Source organism: Chiroxiphia lanceolata, chromosome 21, assembly GCF_009829145.1.
Source record: "Chiroxiphia lanceolata isolate bChiLan1 chromosome 21, bChiLan1.pri, whole genome shotgun sequence".
Lineage (NCBI taxonomy): Eukaryota > Metazoa > Chordata > Aves > Passeriformes > Pipridae > Chiroxiphia > Chiroxiphia lanceolata.
Window position 1 is genome coordinate 856,351 of NC_045657.1, and position 20,412 is coordinate 876,762.

The 20,412-nt window shown below is 42.9% G+C and overlaps 1 protein-coding gene across 8 annotated transcripts in view; it reads right to left on the reverse strand.

Moving 5' to 3' along the window:
- Nucleotides 1–1,267: 1,267 nt before the first annotated feature.
- The window catches only part of GAPVD1 (GTPase activating protein and VPS9 domains 1), a 29,936-nt gene continuing 10,791 nt past the window's right edge, over nt 1,268–20,412 (reverse strand). The window contains exons 8-28 of one of the 8 annotated variants that reach the window (XM_032708236.1): nt 19,938–20,018; nt 18,961–19,121; nt 18,055–18,181; nt 17,220–17,345; nt 16,236–16,409; nt 15,821–15,961; nt 15,087–15,221; nt 14,428–14,547; nt 13,897–13,974; nt 13,394–13,767; nt 12,796–12,883; nt 12,336–12,416; nt 11,564–11,686; nt 10,951–11,080; nt 10,448–10,557; nt 9,705–9,864; nt 9,068–9,255; nt 7,520–7,733; nt 6,886–6,958; nt 5,662–5,859; nt 1,268–4,973 (exon numbers count right to left, since the gene is read on the reverse strand). In XM_032708236.1, the coding sequence (XP_032564127.1) occupies nt 4,833–4,973; nt 5,662–5,859; nt 6,886–6,958; nt 7,520–7,733; nt 9,068–9,255; nt 9,705–9,864; nt 10,448–10,557; nt 10,951–11,080; nt 11,564–11,686; nt 12,336–12,416; nt 12,796–12,883; nt 13,394–13,767; nt 13,897–13,974; nt 14,428–14,547; nt 15,087–15,221; nt 15,821–15,961; nt 16,236–16,409; nt 17,220–17,345; nt 18,055–18,181; nt 18,961–19,121; nt 19,938–20,018 (3,023 nt within the window). In that variant the 3' untranslated portion in view covers nt 1,268–4,832. The remainder of the gene's footprint in view (nt 4,974–5,661; nt 5,860–6,885; nt 6,959–7,519; nt 7,734–9,067; nt 9,256–9,704; nt 9,865–10,447; nt 10,558–10,950; nt 11,081–11,563; nt 11,687–12,335; nt 12,417–12,795; nt 12,884–13,393; nt 13,768–13,896; nt 13,975–14,427; nt 14,548–15,086; nt 15,222–15,820; nt 15,962–16,235; nt 16,410–17,219; nt 17,346–18,054; nt 18,182–18,960; nt 19,122–19,937; nt 20,019–20,412) is intronic. The other 7 variants (XM_032708238.1, XM_032708237.1, XM_032708240.1 and 4 more) reach the window with 7 other exon arrangements.

Here is a 20,412-nt window from a genome sequence, read left to right on the forward strand (position 1 = left end):
CCTCCGTTCATGGATCGCTGCCTCAACAGGACATAATGGCTCCATCTATCGGGGTCAATACGGGCGCCTTTGACACATGATAGACAATAATTGCTCCTGCTTAGAGACTTCTTAGTTCATGGATCATTGACCTGATGGGTTCTAACAGCTCCGGCGGAGGCTGCACACCCCTGCGCTTGGAGCGAGCGGCTCCACACAACCACGGCGCGGGCACAGGGCATGGGAGACATGGTCTCTCCAAATCCACGCTCCCAGGGCAGGCTGCCAAAGGCCCTGGGGCCACCAGAAGCCCTCCTGGTAGCACTGCCACAGAGGGGAGGCCGTGGCAGGAGGCACAGGAGCCCAGGAGAAAAGGTCAGCACGCCCCAGCATCTCCTGAGCACCGTGGGACAGGACCAGGATGCACAGAACCAGGTCACCTCTCGAGCTCTGCAGGCTGGAGCTCTCCTCTCCGACAGCAACTTCCAGGTATGTGATTTAATGAAAGGCACAATAAGAAGTGAAACAATTAGAATTTCTGCCTCATTATCATGGTAATCTTATCAGTCGGATAATGAGGTATTAATGGAGATTTAATGTGCCTCTCATAACAGAATCCCTTGGAGAAAACACATAAGGAAATTGCTGTAAATCCACTTAATGATGGAAAGGTCCCCAAACACCATATTCCAGAGGATGAAAAATGCTGGATGCAAATGAGAGAGAATCAAGGTCAATAACACTGCGGGGACCAAGCTCATGGCAGCGCCATGGCCGCGCCCCCGCCCCGGTCCCAGCGCTGTGCCCACCCGCCCCTGCCGGCACCGGGACCGGGCTGGGTGCACGACAGCTGAGAAAGTCCTCCTGTCTCACAGGCAAAACTAACATTTCTTAAGAAATAAGATGCCAAACATAACACTTTTGGTCTTGATCACTCCCATCAAGGCATCAAACAGCAGGCAGCAGAGGGATGGGCATGGTCCTGCCACAGGCAGAGCCACTTCTTTCCTCTCAAGCTCTTAGAACAGCCCAAGCCACAGGATTTAAAATAATATCTGAAGAGCTCTGTGTTAAACAGTCAATGCAGCAATGCTTCCTTTCCCTTTAACTCGATTTTGGTTCTTTTTTGCCACTATCCCTTCCCTGAGAGGTGTGAGGATGGAGCAGAGCAGTGATCCCCAACGGGAAACCTCACAGAGTTAGTGGGAAGCTGCTCACACTTGCACTGCCATCCCCAGCAAAACTGGTGATGGCACTGGAACAAGGCAGAAACGTCAAAGCCAGGTGGTTAAACTGCTCTCCTTTTAATCAGTTTTTACAGAATAATACATTAATAATCACGTTAAGAGACAAGATGGGGTTCCTGTATACAAGATTGTGCAAGCTCGTTAATTTAGATTTATAAAGGCTTTACCAAAGAGGAGAGGCAGTACAAAGCTTTTCAATAGAGGTAAAGCACAATTAAAAGGTACAGAACACACACTACTAACTTAGCAGAGGTTAATTCTCAAGTAGTACAGGCTCAACCACGTCCCCAGTTGTACCCACACACGAGCATCCTTCCCTCTCCGTCCCCACTGCCTTCCTGTGCTCCAGCTCTCCCAGCACACCGTGACTCACTCATGCCAACACACAGCTCTGCCCCCTCTCCCACCCTCTTCACCCCTCCCCATTCCCATGGCAGTGAGTTCTCCAATTCTCTGAGAATTTGGCTTAACAGAACAAGAACGTTTTCAAGCAATACGAACCAACACTGTGCTCACCAGAGACTCACCCACAGGAAACAGCATCATGTTCGTGGCTTTTTTTCCTGAAATTTATGGCAGTTACATTCAGCATTTGGTAGTAAAAGGTCTTCAAAACAAAAACTTTTAAACTCAAATCCTTGGTAGGCCAGAGACATTCTGATTCTCCTTAAAGAGGATTTAGAAAGGCTTTAAAGAGAAATCTCACTTAGGAGCACAAAGGAATCTCCCAGGGATGAAAATCCCAGCCCTTTCTTTCCCTCCTCTACTCAAAAAGGAAACCAGCACCTCTGTAACATTCCCAGGCACAGACGTGCCATCATTTCAGGTGGCAGTTCCTCAGGACGTGCCAACAACCGGCACTGACAACAACGACCGAGCCTGTCCCCGGCTGCGACCTGTTACCAACGACCTCTCCCCCCTCCCTCTCCCCAAAGTGTCCCATTCCCCCTCCAGTGGCTGAAGAAGTTTAATTCACAGAAAGCACCGAGATTACAGCAACAGGCCCGTGGCTGGCTGGCACCTTTTGGCAGCAGTTCTGGTACTTTTGGTCCTTTATGCACCGTCTTTTCACCTTCACTATTGCACACCAAACCTAACACCACCACTTCCTAGACATGGAATTCAGCATTTTAAAACAAAACATTACGGGACACCGGGGAAAACAGTAAAAGGACATTACAGGCAGGCTTTTAATTCTTTGGAAAGCCTAATTCTCTAACTACACCTATCAAGACTATATAAAGGACTTTCAGAGTAGGTTGGAAAAAAAGAAGCAAAGGACCATCTTGCTACAAAAACTGTCAGCTCACCTGGGGCTCACTGAAACTTATTGGTTTTAAAATAACTAAATAACAATTAAAAAAAGACACCAGTTCTTTTAAATATTTTTCTATGCAGAGAAATAAAGTGATAAAAGCTGTGGAGGAAATGGTTCTTGCCCCCTCCATAAGGGAGAGCAAACCTGAAAGATGCAATGGGCCTGACCCAACCCTGTGTCCAGGTCAGCAAAGAGGCAACGTGCAGAGTGAACACCAGCTCCAGTGTCCTTGTGCCTTCTTTAAGGATCCTACAAATACTCTCCTCAACCAACACCCAAACTGCAGGACTAAGAGAACTTTCACACTTCGGTCTTAATGTCTTGGATATTCAAGTAATAATTACATATTACAGGACACTTCAGTATAAATGGATTTATATTGCTTTTCGATATGATCTGGGCATATCTTCAAGGGCATGTTTGTGCTTTGCTGCTGAGTGTTATTGGTTAGGGCTGTGCTTGCAGTATTGAGTTACGTGTTCAGCACCAAAAACCCATCAAGGCTAAATAACCAGAATATTGCAGTGCTACACAGACTGAGTCACCACAGTAAGGCAGATCAGAAGAATTCTGTTTCGATTGAGTATTGCTCCTCCACACAGTCGAGTCTCTAATAGAGGAGAAAGACTATAAAAGAAAAAAGTTACCATCCCAACTTCTCATCTGTGATTAGTTTGCTAAGACTGAGTTCTATCTGAGTCCAAGAAAGTAAGTTTCTTTAGTTATGCCTTGACAAGTAGCACAGCCAAATCAAGCACTCAATACTTTGCTCTAATTCCAATTAACCACATGATTTTCCCAAGTACTAGTTGCTTACAGGTTTTAATCATCAAAATGCACACACACACAAAAAATGAACCAATCGTGTTTTGAAAAGACTGTGAGAAAGATTTTGTTTTCTTTACCACTCACAGACACCAAGCCTTACCACATCCCTCTGCCAGAAGTGCAATGAACACTCTGGAAAGAGCAAGAAATAATACTGACATGAAAAAGTTCAGTGCTCGATGTCCTTTTTCACTGGATTCAAGCTGAAAAAGGACAGCAAGTGCTTCTAAAGAGCCAACACGCACTGGCCATGCCCCAGACCACTTCAGCTGTGAAAAACACACGTGGTGGTGTGCATAAAAACCTCTTTAACCTGGTAACTGTCAGTTTAAGGGAAAGGCGGGGTGAGAAATCTAGAAAACACCCTGAACTGATGCCATGATATGTTTCATAAAGAACAGTGTTATATTATTTTAAAATATTTTATATGAACAGTAAAACTTGCACTGCTGCATAGCAGACAACACGAAGAACATTTAGTAAAAACATTCACTGAACCCCCTGGCATATGTATTTAATGTCACTAATCAAAATATATATTACAGCCCAAGGTTCTGTTAAGGATCTCTGTTTGGGGTTTGTACAGTATACACAATAGATCAGAAAAAATATTACAGTAAGGTACTTTATTTCTCCTTTTTTATATTAGACTTCTCTATTGTAACTTACAGTCCCTCTCCTCTATATACCCAAACCTCTGTAACACCCTAATGCCCTAGCCAAGAAGTGTTCAGCTAGCTAATAAGCCCTATTAAAAATTCCAGTTTTAGAAATTTCAGTAACCTTAATTACATTTTAATAAATAGTTCAGTTTGCCCTTTTTAAACCTTAGCCTTTCTAGGAAGTCCTTCCATCACCAAAACACGGTACATCACAACCTGTTAGAGGTCAGAGAGGCTTTTGCTTTTTATTCGAAGGATAATGAGTCCAAAGAAACTTGCAATGCATTAAATATAGTTATATAATATTTACATTGTCCTCTCAGATTTTAAATTTAGGTGAAATATAATCGATAACTGATGTCAGCTACTACAAACTTTCAGTGTGGCTGGTGTTTTCTTAATAAAAGGTGTATTCAACTAGAAAGTTTACTGTGGCTGCCCTGATTCCTCTTGTTTCAGTTTTCTGTTAGAAATCAAATGAACTATTCACGTGAGGAAGAATTCAGCAAGAGGGGTGGTGGAGAAAGCATGAAATATTTTCTGCATGTTTTGAGATTCAAAAATACCTGAAAACTGTGGTCCCTTTTGCAGTGCCAGTATCCAGAGGGGAGAAAAACGCAACCGAAAGAGAAGAGGAAAATCTGTTAAATTAATTAGATTAGTAAAGGTGTGTTTTAAAATGCCTCAATTCTGTACAGTATTATACAAGGAAAGTCTTTTCTTCAGCTTTTGCAGCTGTTGTACATTCTCAGACACTCCTCTCCTGTTCACAGTCTGCCCGTGCACGTGCTGGGCGAGTTACTTGCGATCATCGATGGTTTTGATGAACTCCACGGCTGCCGTGAACTGCATCCACCAGTACGACTCCTCTCCAGACAAGCAGTTGGCATAGAAACTACTGATGTACTGCACAGTGGACAGCAGGCAAGGGGGGTTTGCCTGGGGTTGGAGAAGAGAGAGATACAGTTTGTTTGCAAAGCTTGACATCAAACACTGCAAGATACAGAAAGAACCACAATTCCCTCCGTGCAGTGATCCTGATACTACACAGCAGGTAACAATCTCCAGGGCAGGCACTGCTCATCCTGACCAGCCCCTTCTCACACGCTCAGAGGACATCAGGCCTGATGAAAGGAGTCTTTTCCCCATCAAGAAAAAATGACTAGCAGGCCAAGAGAAAGAAGGGGAACACTGGCAGAATCTATGAAGGTCATCAGGACCTCAACACGTGTAAAGCCTGTTGTTTTGGTGTCTGACATGTGACAGACCATTCTCCACTCATGCCAAGAAGACCAGCAACACAAGTCAGTCCTAGTGTGGATCTTGGTCCTGAAAGGACAGCATGAAGCAGGCACAGATGACAGATGCTGGTGGACATATCTCAAACAAACTCCACTCCCTACACAAAACCTGCACTCCAATTTCCTTGGTTCCAAATGAAAGTTTGCTCGGATTCAAAAAATGGTAACTGTGACCACATTTTTGATTCCCATTCCAACCTGCTGAATCAGATCTGGGCTTAAGGCTGGCATGCTCCCCATTACCCACAGGGATTATTTCTCCTCCTAAATGTGCTTGTTAATTACAAGAATTAGCTGGGGTTTGTGACCTCTGCAAAAGAACTCACCTTTATCAGGACAAAAACCAAAACAGGAACAAAATCGTCTGCCCCAGGTACTGAATCCTCGTTGGCCAGGCTGAGCAGGTTCATGATGGTGGAGCACATCCTCAGGATACACTGCACCTTGTCCCGGGGGGTTTTGTAAGCACTTATCGTGCGGATCTCGGACTGTGCCGACGGCCACGGCGCCTCCCGGAGATACACCTGTGGAAAACCAACATGCTGCCAGCTCTTGTCTGTCCAAGCTACTGCTGTGCACCACAGCACCAGAGACTCAGGTTCTGGAGAAAGGGGAAGCCTTAAGGTAAGATGAGTTCAAAGCAAAAGAGGGCAGATGTAGGTTGGATATATGGAAGAAATTCCTCCCTGGGAGGGTGGGGAGGCCCTGGCACAGGTTGCCCAGAGAAGCTGTGGCTGCCCCATCCCTGGAAGTGTCCAAGGCCAGGTTGGACAGAGTTTGGAGCAACCTGGGCTAGTGGAAGGTGTCCCTGCCCATGACAAGGGGTAGAACAAGATGGGCTTTACAGTCAGTCCCTTCCCACACCCAACCCATTCTGTGAGTCTGTGACTGAAATGGCTCCACCACACTCACAGTGGAAGTGGCTTCCTGAGGTGTTATTAAAAAAAAACAATAGAAGGAGCCAGTATTCTGTGTGCAATGCCCACAGTGAGCCTGTACTTCTCCATGACTTGCTCAGGACCCTGTTCCAGATGAAGGCAGAGCTGTGGGGCCTCTTTTCCTCACCAGTAGTTTTGTGACACTCACTGTTTAGAGTTATCCTATTAGGCATGAGAAAAGCAAAAGCGCTGGGTAAATTCAGAGCTGCAAGGTTTTGTTAATTCTGGCTGGTTCAGAAAGTTAACCTGACAGCCATAAACCACAGCCATGGCAGGGGAATCACAGCAGAAGCATAAAGGTTTCAAATCTTCTCTTTTGAAGCAAATTCTCAGAAAGTTATTGCATCTAAGTGCAGTGTACCATTGGTTCTTAAATCTTGGTATCAGGACAGAGGAGGTAAAATGAGGAAAAGAACTGAATTTAGAAAGATCAGTCAAGAGAAAACACTAAGGCATGGGTACAGCACACTTTTCCTGCAGGATATTTCAGCTGTCACAGACAGAAAAGCACCACTTTTAAGTGTAAAACAGAACAATTCCCTCCCCATCCCAAACTTAATTAAAACGAAGCACCTTGACACATGTACAGAAGTGAAGGAAAGGAGTTGTTACCTCAGGTATCTGAAGGGCCTTGTGATTTGCAGTCACTACTTTGGATAACCTCTGTATGTGCTCATGAAGAACCCTGAAAACACAAAAAACATGAGAGAAAAGTAAGCAGCAGCCAGCCTGCAGTCCCCTGGGGCTTCCCACTCGTTTTAAATTTGATACTACATCTCAGGAATGTACATAGTCATGGTGGCCCTACAGCTGATGGATACCAGGGCAGTGAGCGTGCAGAGGATTGTGCTGTACAACCAAGTAGCTCTTAGAGCATTCCAACAGCATCTGTTTAAAACACAGGAACAAAAACCCCAAATGCATGGGAAATACTGCACCAAACCAGGAAATGGAAGGAGTCCTGAGGCAGATTTTGATCATTCTCTCAGCACACACACTTGCAGACCCGACTGCATCCCAAGTCATTATTACATCTACAACTTTATTCTGCTCTAGCAGTTTGTTGCAAACACGTTTGCACACGGTGCTAAAGCACTTCCCTGTTCTTTAGCTAAATGTTCTGAACAAAAACATGGGTTTGTGTGGCCTGGTTGGCAAAGACAAGTCTGTCACAAGAAGGTTGCACAGCTTCCATCTGCACCAACTGCAAAAGAGAAACCAAGTACTTGGAATTCCATTAACTTACTGGTCACGCAGAATATCTCCATCCTGATTAGGGTAGAAGGCAAGTTTGAAAATGCGATTCATCACACTGCGCTCGATGGCTAATTGTGCATCCTGAAGCTGTTCCTCACTGGCATTCTGCCATATGGCATCCTGAGCCATAGCCCCATACAGGAACTGAAGGAAATCCTCAACTTGGGCTGTTTTATCGTCTGCTGCTGTGAGTTTCTGGAAATCTGATACATGGGAAGAAGAGAAAGAACATTCGCTTAAGTAAAAAGTATTAATTCTGATAGGGCTTTCTGGCAGGAAGAGCCCAGAATCTACGTCAGACTTCCTGCCAGCCAGCAGTCAGGCTGTTTTGCTCACATCCCAGTAAGGGAAATACAAGCAGAAACACTTGAAATAAATGGAGGCATTAGAGGAAAAGTATATAGAACACATTTAACAGTGTTAATCACTCCCTCTGTAACACCAGTTCTTAAGCTTCTTCCCAGCCACCCACACAGACAACACATACAACACTCCCTGGGACAGGCACTGGCAGGAACCAGCACACACAAAGCTGTCAGATGCTGAAGGGGGAGCTGGGGCAGATATGAAAACCCATGTGTCCCATTTCCCACTACCCTTATTAAGTATACACAGATGCAACATTCATGTTTATGTACAAAACACAGACTGAGTGATGCAGCCCAGCGAATGCAGCGTGACCAAATCACTGCCCATTCATCAGCTTCACATTTACAGCACCCTGTCCCAGAGACAGCTGCCACTCACAGCTGCCAGCAGCCTCAATGCCACGGCTGCCAGGGGCTCTTTTAGACCATCCAGAAATAGCTGTCTCCTTTCTGTCCAGTGAAAGGGCTTTAACTCCTTCCTGGGTCACTGAACCTTTACAAATACTTTCATCCCAGTAAATGCAAGATCTCAGATTAATTCCAGCCTATTCAGGCACATTTAATACACAGCACCCAAATGCTCCAGGAGCAAGAACTGATTCCAAATTCCTTATGTGCTCCATTAAGTCAGACATGTGCCTAGAGAGCACAGAACTAGTTTGGTGTAAGTGGTTCTGTTTAGAGAGTTGTCTTCCTGGTGGTGCTGTCCCGTATGCTGCAGTATTTTTAAACCTTTGATTCATTTGATTCACACTACTACTATCCCCCATATCTTCTAAGATGCAGCCACAGGTTCCAGACTAAGAATTGAATGCTGCAACCTCATATACCATTTATCAGTAGATCTAAAACAATTAAAAGGATTCATGCTTCTTCCATGGGGCAGATACTAGATAATATGATTTAGCATAACTTAGGCCAAGCGAGGACAAATTACTTTCATTCTCTCAGCCCATGAAAAATGCAGACAGCTACCATGGCATAGCTGCCACAACATATAGCAAAGTCACAGTAATCTGTCTATTTGAGCCATTAATTCACCAGCTGAAATTAAAATCATTTTAGGAATCTTCTCCTCAGATCGAAAGTTGTATTTAAAACATTAACCCAAGCCAGCATCTAAATTAGAAGTAAAGGAATATAAACATTCCAATCTGCATTAATCTTACCTTGAATAAATTCCCTTATTTTCTTTTCTTTGCTCTCCAGCAGTAACCTCACACATACTGTAGTGAAGTATCTGTTGGCCACTTCTTTGTCTCGTAGAACTCTCTGCAAGAGCCTTTCCAGGTGTGCCTGTGTCGTCTGCAGGCCTTGGCGGCAGCGAGTCAAATAAGCAATATATGGAGCTCTTTTCCTAAAATAAAGAGGGCTCTACATCAGACTGGTAACAGAGATAGAGGTCAATAGCTTTCAAACTGCTAATCTGTAGTGCAGGAGGAATCTTCAACCTGTTGTTTATAAAACAGAACAATGCATGACTTCGGAAGTTCACCTCACACAGATTTCTGTGAGTCCACTGCCCTGGCAGCACTCAAGAATGCCAGACTAAAGCAAACTCCAAACAGCATTTTGCATGTGTTATTGTTGAATACTACCCACAAATTGATTTAACCTGAGTTTATTACTACCTGGACTGACTTAAGGCTCAAGCTTACAGACAACTGAGACAATTTCATTGTTGCGGGGAAGCAGAGGTGTAATAACCTGGTTTGGTAAAGTACAATTTAAAACAAAAGGGATGTTCCCGATGTGCTAGTGAATAAATATATGGATTTGGGAAGCTGTTACTAACGAACAAGGTACCTATAGTCCTCTGCAATGGAGGCCAGCAGCTTCCGACAGGTCCTGTTGTCAAAGCGGCTCACGCAGCGCATCGTCTCCTGCAGCTGCGCCATCAGGTTCTTGTCCTGGAGGTTGATGGCTTCAGCCAGCTGAACTTTCAAGAAGCACACAATTTCATTATCTGATAAAGAACAAAGAAAAATTGTTAAGGAGAAGAAACAGGCGTGATGAAAATAAACTGGTTTTGAATGCGGGAAACAATGGTTTAAAACAAAATTTCTGCACGTGAGGCAATAAATGTTATTTTAGAACAGTTTAATAAGCTTTCTCGAATTTGCCAGATATCAGGGGATAAGTTATCATATCACCATTTAGCTAGTATTTAGAATCATTCTGAAACATGAAGAGGACCAGATAAGGTAATAAATTCAAATTCACCTGTTTGCAAATAAACTAGAATGAATGGAGGGACACAACACAACACATATATAGTAAACCAGCATAAAGACTAGTCAAGTCATTTAAGTAGCACAATTCCCAACAGCACATGTATTTGGGGAGTCTATTCTATAGTTTCAGGCTCTACCTGCACTACACCTGTGGTACTTCATTAAAAAAAAAAAAAAAATAGACCAGATTTAGATGGCAGGTTTGTGAAGCAAGAACGAAACCATTCTGGGGACAAAAGGGACCACAACTGGTGCAGCACAAGTGTCATTAGATGGGGGACAGGAAGAGATACACACAACACAAAGAACCTTTACCTTCGGGGTCTGTGTGGTCTGGGAGACCATTCCGTGTTGAGTGGGTCAACATCGGGAAGGCAACAGAATCTGCTGAACAAAGAGCCAATCTCAATTTCTTCTTTGCATCCCTTAAAGAGGAAAAATATTTTCTTAACACAGTTGCTGTGAGGCCTGCTTCCTCAACAAGAAGTTATTACTTTCTTTTTTATTTAATAGTACCTAAAAGTTATTTAATATCATTTTAATATACCAAAAATGCCAAGACCTAAGAATATCGGTTCTTTTGATATAGCACCCAGACCATTTTCAAAGGAATTTTCCTAAACACTGAACTGCTCTGTCCTCTCAGGTTACAACATCCCTCCTTCATCAGTGGAAATATGACAGTTTGAGATGCTTAAAACTAAAAGTACATCAAAGTTTACAACTGATCTATATCAGGATTCTTGTGGGAACCAAACTCGCAGGTTCAGCTTTTAATTCCAGTTTGTGGGTAAGATGAAACCTGCCAATGTATTTACCTATAGGAAAAAGCAGAACTTTGTGGCTGTGCTACTTGACTTGCAGAGTCTGGGAGATCGTCTGCAGACATGTTCTGCAAGGCCTCGTCCCGCGGGGAGTCGTGCATGCTCTCACCATCCCCAAGAGCCTCTGTGGCAACAGAGAAACATTACACTTGAAGAGTCAGAGGAAGAAACCAGTCCAGTTTTCTGCTTGTTATTCTAAGGTCAGGTGGAAAATGAAGACAGCAAATAAACCAGCTTATTCTGGATAAGTGAAAAAAGCACATAAAAATATACAATCTACAAGTTGCTAAGAAAAAACAGCATCAGTTTTGTAAGGCAATATACTTCTTTAGTGCCCATTAAAACAAAACAAAAGAAAAAATTGGTAGGAGGTGTGCTATCAACAACCAGCCCCCTCAATGGCAACATGAAAGAGAGGTCCTTGGGAATACTGATTTAATTCCCAGCCTCTGTGGGACTGTCCCACAGATTATTTGAGAAAACACTCCCAGCTAAGAGCTCACCTTGTTCAGCTGGTAATACTACCATTGGTCTAGAATACTGAAGTGTTTTTATCTTTAAGGAAGAGAAACCATGTTGGTGATGACTCCAAAAGCCAGGCTCTCACCTGCACTGTCATAGTTCACTATGGCTCCTTCACTGGGACTGCTTCTCTTGATGGCATTCCTGTATTTGTCCAGAATGTCCTCAGCAGCTTGTGCCTGTGCACTGAGCCTTGGGCTGGGATCATCTGAAAGGACCACAAAAAACAACAGGAGTCACCCTGGTGTTGTGCCAACTGAAAGCAAATAAAAAACCTCAGACCTACACATTTGGACTTTGTTTTTAGCCACATCAAACAAAGAGCTGCTTGTATTCCATGAAGCCCCAATTCAAATATATTTATAAAGTCCAAAGCAAACCAGAAAAAAACAGTACAATGAAAGGAAACATAAAAAGCAGATCCTCAGCATGTTTATACTGCATACACAAATGGTTCTGGGATATTTGAAGACTTCTAGAAATGATTAGGCAAACAAAAAATGAAACACCCAGGTTCAAATCATGTTTAATTTAGCATTTAAGTAACTATTACAGGACTGTGTGTGCAGCCATCCTTACAGCTCAGCTGTGACAAGGATTTGAGCTCTGTAATGGTAAGAAGGGTAAAAAGTGAGGACTTGAGTTAATATTCCACTGTCTGCACTGACAGACGCCTGACAACTTAAAAACAGTCTTCAAGTCAAGAAGTCTTTATCTATTTTCTTATTCAAAATGCCAGTTGTGAACATCAACTACAGCAGCACATACTTGTCTGTCAACAGCTACCTGGTGGGCACTCTGGAAGTCCAGAAGGCATGTTCTGAGAGAAAATTACTATGATGATGTTATTCACATACCTTGAAGTGTTGCGTATCTGTCAGGCACCATGTCATCTTTGTCTTTTTCTTGTTTTTCTTTCTTTCTAAATGGAATAGGAGCTGAAAATGCAAGGTACCTCATCAAAGACTATCCTGAGATAATGGCCAAGTTGTAGAAACTTTAAGGAGGAAGTGGCTAATGCAGAAGATTTTCATCCAATAAACTTCAATAAAGCATAAGCTTATCCACAGGGTGGAGCAGAACTGCACTGCCATCACCTACAGTAAGCTCCACCTCTACCAGACACCCAGGCAGAACAGTTTTGCCTTCCAGGTACAACACACTCTAGAGAACTACTATCCAAGGGAGTCAGGTAGCTTCCTATTTTTATTGACATATTTATTTATACTTTAATTTAGCCATTAAAGTGACTAAAGACATAATAAAGGCAGCGTGCACTCTGACTGAAGCACCAAAACCCCACAGACATGCTCCCACCTTTGGGCATGGCAGATGCAAAACGTTTCCTCCACCAGGGCTTGTTCCTGTCAGACTTCTCATCATCGCTGTCTTTTCGTTCCTCAATCTGCAGAAGGGCAGAGTCTACATCTGAGCATTTACCAAATCAAGTGTAAAGAGAAAATTTCTCCACATCAGGCTCTGCTACACTGACTGTAAAAACAGAACTACAGCAGAGCACAGGGAGCACATTAAATTAGAAATACCCCTCCTGAAGAGGACAGCCTGCAAATGCAAACCCAAAGTCATGAAGAACCTTAGATTTCACTTATTTCTTTTTTAAAGAAAATTACTTCTCAGGCTGCTGCAGCAGTTTAACATTACAATGAATTTATTTCTCAAGTCCCACCAAAACCAATAAAGTTCATCCAGTAAACTTAAGAGAAGCCAGATCCATTTAAGCCACTCTGGATATCTTCAGCTTTAGCTTATAAAACATTACTGGGCAATGTTTAAAGGGTAACAAAAGTGTGCTGTAATTCCTTGGCTAAACACATTTGATACCAGCTCTCTGGTATGGAAGCACAGTTATAGTGGGCATGACAGATAAAAATAAAATGATAAACAGAAGCCTCACCTCTCCCCTGGAGGAGTCCTTACTGGGAGATGAAGATGATGACTGAGACGTGGCTGCCAGCACAGCTGCTCCAGCACTGCTGGTGGCCATGGGCAGCTCCCTGTCCTCGTTCCCAGGACGTCTGTTCCAGCCGGGATCGCTCATGGGCCTCCGAACCGACGACACGATGTCTGAGCTCCGGCTGCGGACCAGCCTCTCCGGGTAGGAATGTCTCTGCTTGAAGGCTTCCAGGTCGGTTGGAATCAGAGAGTGAGACCCAAAGTTTGGCAGTCGGGCCTCGTTACCTCCCACAGCTCCTTCCAAGATGGGTGGATCTGGAGGTGGGTGAGAGGGTCTTGCATAGTGCACTTTAGGCCTTACTACAGCTGACACACCTGTGGTCATAAGCATAAAAGAAGCCACACACATTTCTTTCAAGATTCTTCCAAATTACATGGTATTTACATAGAAGCATTGAAAATGCCTATTTTTAAAAATAAAAAAGCTTACTCTTTACAACTCACCCTCATTTGAGGACAGAGGGTCAAACAATGCAAGCAAAGAATCTGTCTGAGAAGGCGGAGATGTCAACTGACTGGCTCCTGAAATACAGAGAGAACAAAGTTAGTGCTGTACCAAAACTGTCTCCAACGGCAGGGACACTGGAGAAACAGTGCCCAGCAACAGCAGGTTACAAAACTTAGACTGCAAAATATTTCTAAAGATATTCTTGTATGGAAAGATCTCTGTAGTACATTGAAATGATCAAAGAATCACATCACAAATAGTGGGGAAATCTTGAAGAGTGGCCCAATTCCAAAATGCAAGAGGACAGTCAATTTAATCAAACCAAATTAGGGAAAGGTGATCTTAGACCCAGTACTCAAGCTCTAGTACTGAAAACTACTAAAGTCTCTTTGTCAAACAAATACACTACTGGCACATAAGGAAAATGTTAAGCTTAGTCACCAGAACTTTGAAATCAGGAAAACTGTAACATTTAAGGACTCTAAGTGTAATTTGTGCTTATCAGAGACTCCAGGTAAGTAACTTACCATGGGCTGTTTCATCCATATCAGGACTTGTCACAGAATCTTTTCCCCCAAAGTCAGAGCTACATTCAGATCTGAGATCCTCAATCTTGTTGGGAATATCTTCAGATGTTGCACTAATACCTTACAAAAGAAGCATCCATAACAGTCTTTCAGAGAGCAAAGAAGCAAAATCCTGAGGCTGTACAAATGTTTGGTGAACACTGCAATAATCAAGTTCTAACTCACAGTAGTACCTACAGACACTAGGAGTTTCTGCACTCCCAAAATAACAATTTCTGGTCTACATTTTACCACTGCCATGAATACACTCTGACAAGGGACATTAGGAGGATACTTCACTCTGTTATATACTTGGTAGAAAATAAAGAACTAGAGATATGCTGATTTACTTAAATAAAAAAAGTTGTGATAATAAAACTAAACACAAGAGTTGCTTCCAAATCAACGCTCTGCCAACCACTGCTATTGCAGCACAGAGTATTCACCACTCTGCTGCCTTTTTTAATTCTTCTGTGAGATGAACAAAGAATCACTGCTTCGAAAATTCCCGAATGAGTGCAGGAAGTTATTTTATGAGTGAAGTGATGTATAACTAAAGCACGTGCAACAGGGTGAGTGCTCTGATAGAGCAGTGTGTTTTCAGGGACAGCTGAACACACCTGACACAACGCTGAGTCCTGGAGTGCTGGGTCGAGAGCTGACCTCCCTCACATCTGTGTCATCAGACGTGCTGCCCAGCCCAGAACAGCTCTCCAGTTCTTGGAGTCTTTCCTCCTGTTTTAAGTCTGGAGCCTCTACAAAAAGGAGACAATGGAGAGCAGAGAGAGAAAGTATCACTCCTCAATGCCAGGCTCCCTTAACAGTCACATGCAGAAGGAATGCGGGGGTGTTGGTTCAGTGTATCGAGTTCTAAGGTAACTCAACCACTTCAGCAAGAGTTTTCTTATATTCTTTGATACAGAAGGCAGGACTCTGCACAGACAGCAATGCTCTGTCTGCACAGGAATGCTAAGGAGTGTTTACTGTTTTAAGTGTTGTATTTCTTAGACACAACAGGATACAGTCACATCTTCACTAACCACAGTGAACTGTACGGCCCCTACTCAATATCACAGGGAAGGAAAGCAAGTGCAAGTTTGCTTTGCAAACCCTTCTCTTCCCCTTCAGCCCTTAAGAATTTCTTAAGTAACAGTAAGTCTCTCCCAATGCTTTCCATCTTCTCTCTGCCTAGGAAGGATTTGTGCTTTTAATCCTGGAAGTATTCATAAACACTAACTTAATCCTAGGACAATAATTTCTTGAAGAAAGAAGAGGTCGTTGTTTTGCATTATATGTCTCTGGAAGAGTCTTAGAATCATGCTAAAGAAATAAGCAAAAACTGCCCAATTCTGACCTGAATCACTCGGTAATACTTCCACACTCCACGCCTCACTTGTGGTTTCTGATATGGTTGAACCTGTGCAGGGATCAAGCAACACGGATCCTGAACCTGGCAAACACAGCAAGCTGCCTAGCATGTTCTCTGCAGCTGCACCTGCAAAAGTAAAGCCGAAGCGTATGGCTAGAGCTGGGCTCTGGAGTCAGCTCTAGAGAGAAAAGTGTCCTTAACAAAGCCACCAGGAAACACAATGTTGAAAAGAAATGAGCAACTGAATACAATCCAGGTCATGCACACAAAATCCTCCTAGGGGAAAGCTGCAGTTTGCTCCGTGGGCACAGCCTGCTGAGGAGGGGAGGAGGAGGCTCCGCAGCCTCGCGGTCCCAGAGTGAGCGAAGCACGAGAACGTACCCGGTGCAGCACCAGTTACCTGCGATCTCCTGCAGCCGGTCCTCGTCCATGTTGGGGTCGAAGTCACTTCCCAAGACATCTGTGCTCCAGGTTTCGCTCACAGTTTCTGATATATCTCTGTCATCAGTCAAACCCATCATATCACGGATTTCAAACTTACGGAGCTTGTCATCCAGATTATCCTGAGTTGTGGCTGTGGGGAAATAAACAGTTCTCAGCTTTCTGAAAGGCTTCTCCAATTACTTCAGATGAAAACCTGGAAGAGTGCATTCTAGGAAAAATACCTCAAACAACCAACCCTGTAATTCTGTCAGGTAAGGCAGTGGTTTAAAGTGAGGCCTGTAAAGCACTACTATACTATTCAAGAGATGCTGTCTGAAAACACATTTGAGATGCAAAAAGAAAAATCTGGAAGTAAACATGGTGACCTGTTGACCAAATCAACAGACAAAATAAATGAAATGTAGTGCTATCAAGAAACTGATACAATTCCTGTAGAAGAACTAACCACAGAAAAGCTGAGGTCCCTAGAGACCAATCCAGCCCAAACCCTCTGCCCTCATCAGTGACAGCAGGTTGCTCATGGTCATGTCCAGTCATATCTCCAGGCTGGAGGCACCACAGTCTCTTTGGGAAACCTGTTCAGTGTTTGACAAATGTACATTAAATAGGAAACTATCCAGATGCTTTTAACCTACTCCAACTCAGATCACCCTGCTCCTGAAGGGAAAAGCCTGATATCAAGCAAAACTTTACAAGCAGTTTCCTATAAAGGACTTAAGCCTGAAAATTCCAGGTGATTTCCTTTTCCTAACAACAGACTACAAGAAATATTTCTTGGGAAAAACCAAACCCCACGAAACCACAAATAAATGCAAGAGTGATCACGAAAGGAAAACATCTACTTTTTTCTTCCTGAATTAGCGCATTTTGCAACCTCTTTCTGCAGGACTTTGGCTTTGCCATCTCCAGCTCCTCAGGCTGTATGAGAACTGGCACCTGCCTTGTTCGTGCTCCAGGAGCTGCAGAGCCTCCACACCATTGCTCCCCGAGGGGCCCGCGCCGAGCTCTGACACCGACTCCCCTTCCAAATCCAGTGAGGACACCGAGTTGGAGCGATTGGAAGGACCTGTGAGAAGAGATTTTACTCTAAATCTAATTTGAATAACACAGCATTAACAATCTGGGACATGATTCACTAGAAAAATAAGAAGAAATTATACAAAATACTGAATCTCACCACTACTGTACTTTGCTGCAACTAAAAAGTCAATAAAGTCTTTGCCATTAATTTGTCCGTGAATTTGTTTTCTTTATTTTGAGGAGACAGAGAGCAAAAACTAAGTTATGGAAGTTATACAAAATAATGCCCAAACCTCTCCCATCCCACAGACACCTGTGCTTTGTTGTGTCTGAGGTTCATAAAAAGGAGTTGTCCAGAATCCAGAAATTATTCTGAGATATGTAACAGTTTATTAAAACATGGTGAAAAATAAGTCTGAGAAGCCCAAGTTAAGAGCTAAATTAGATTATCTTAATAACTAGTACTACATTTAAGTTTCAAAAAAAAAAAAATCCCTCTGTTTTGTCTTTCTAAACACACTTAGGTTTTCCTCTTCCTAGTTCTCAGACTTGGTTATGCCTTTGTAGGTCAAAATATAGCTGCAGGCTTTTTTCTCTGAACAACTAAGAGAAAAGACAGGCTCTCACATTACATGGCCTTCAAAATGGCAAAGATGAGAAGCTGCATCTAACACACCTTCCTTTTAGAGTTAAGGGGAAAAACACCCAAAAAAACAGAGCAACAAAACTTCTTCAAGACTTAAGCAGCCCTTCACCTTCAGATATTCCTTCCAGATTATCACTGCAGAGGGAAAAGCGCAAGGTTTTATCAGGTTTACCATGGAGTTTGTTTTCGTCAATGGGGACATCTTGCCCGCCATCTGCAAGCTGCATGTTTAAGACCTGGAGAGTGGGGAAAGAAACAAGACTTCCTTAAAATCATCTATTTCTCAGGTAACTAAATAGCAAATAAAATATTGGAGGCATGTTCTTGTATTGTCAGTGTTACAATCAAGTTTCTAATGTTCCATCTGAAAAAGGGCAGCAATCTCCCAAGTCAGGGCCTGGGGACAATGCAAGATACCACACTGTGAACATCAGGCATGTCCTGATAACGGAGCCAGACTCCCTCAGCACCCCACAGACCAGTGTAACATGGAAACTGCTCTCCATAAGGCTGCCAAAGGAGATAATCCAACCTCCAGGCAAGGCAGCAAATCTGGAAGCAGCAGCTGTGCTGCAGCCTGAGAAAGAAAAGGCAGTAACTGCAGCCCTGCCCTAAGAACACTCTGCAGGCACTGATGGCACTGATAGCACAGCTCTGCCCTCACAACAAGCTGGGCCTCTGCCTTTCAAGTCTGAGCTGCCAAAAACATTGGGATCGGTGCTCCAGTTCTGCCATTCACCTGTGTCCCTTGATCCAAGGGATGGGCACCTGCATCAGTTTCCTCAGGCTCAACAAAAATAGCTCAGGTTTGCTCTTAAACATCTTAAGTGAAGGGAAAAAAACCACCTAACAAAGAGAAATTTGAAAGCTAAAAGCCCCAAGTTCAGTAACATAAAGTAAGGATTTTAATTCCAATTACTACCAAAACTTAAGTGTTACAACCTCATTGTTCTGCTACTGAGAAGACAGAGGCTGCACTGTTCAAAATATCTGAGCTGTCATCGTCTCTGGATACCTCATTTTCTGACATCATTCCTGGAGTAATCTGTGGGCCTGTCCCCAGAGAAATCACCAGCACTTCTTCTGGCTGAACTTCTGGGATGGTCTCCTGGGAGGATCCTTCGTGATCTCCGTGCTGATCCATCAGAATATTTGATCTACTTCTGCTACGAGTTGCTAAGAAAATATTTTGAAATGTCAATTTAGAAAGTTTTTCCTTATTTAAAGAGGAAAAAAGGACAATACAATGGAAATACAGAACTATAGTGTTTCAATTAGTAATACATACAAAATAAATTTACAAAATCAAAGTCTTATTAAACTTTGGGATATGGAACTGGTGTTTAAATTTGAGTATTGATGAAGGAAGCTTTCAACAAAAAAGAAGTAGAGAAACAAGGTACACTATGTCCTGTTTGTCTATACAAATTCAGCATATTCCAATCACAGAAAGACCTTTAATATGTTAAATGAGAAAATTAAGTTTGTTACCAACAAAAAAAGTCTAGGTTTCTGTGGTTTAAAACTCTGATTAATTTGTTTAGAAGGTTTTTTTCACCTAAAAAGCTGGAAATCTAATTCTAACAGGTGTCTTAAACACAGACATACAATAGAACATCAGGTGGTGTACTCTGATTATTTTGTGACTCTTATCTTTTAAACTGGCCTCAGATTCCCATGTTTGGCTCCATGGAAGCAAAAACGCCCACATGGAATTAAGATTCCTAAGTATGGCAGCATGACACCAATTATTTCTTTATTTGATCTGGGGAAAACAAGGCAAGTGTGCAGAAGTCACAGCCAAAATCTGATTATCACACAAAGGCACAGGAAGGGTTCTCAAAAACCACATGAACACAAACTGAGTTTCACACAGAAATCAATGAAGAAATCTGAAAAGGGAACTGATTGCCAGAGTAACCCAAAGACATGCTGGAGTCGTGATACAGGGCAAAGGTTCAGAGAGAAGAACAGAAAGAGGGCATTACCCACCAAAAGGGGTTACTAGAGTTATGTGAGCTGACAGATTGGTGGCAGAGGTGTCCCAGGCAGTAATGGCTGCCAATTGCTGTCCTGGATTTCGAAAGCATTAAAATGAAACAAAAGAAATAAAAACTTTGAGCAAAAGCTATTTTATACCATAAAACAAATGCTGCTGTGCCACTACTTTAAAGGCTTAAGACCAGAGTCATTCAGAAGCAGAGTTAAAACAACATGGGACAGGTTTGTCTTGGGAGTGGTTTTGTGGGTTTTTTTGCCACTTATCAGGCTCTGCATATTTTCATCCTTTTACACACAGACACCAAATCTCTCAAACAAAACTATCCCATGTGGTCATAATCACAGAAACGATCACTGACTGATTATTTATCACATAAATAGTCACTGACTAAGAGTACCACACTTCCTATCTTAAAACAAAGTATTATTGCAAAGGACAAGTTCAAGACCGAGAAATCTTATTCAA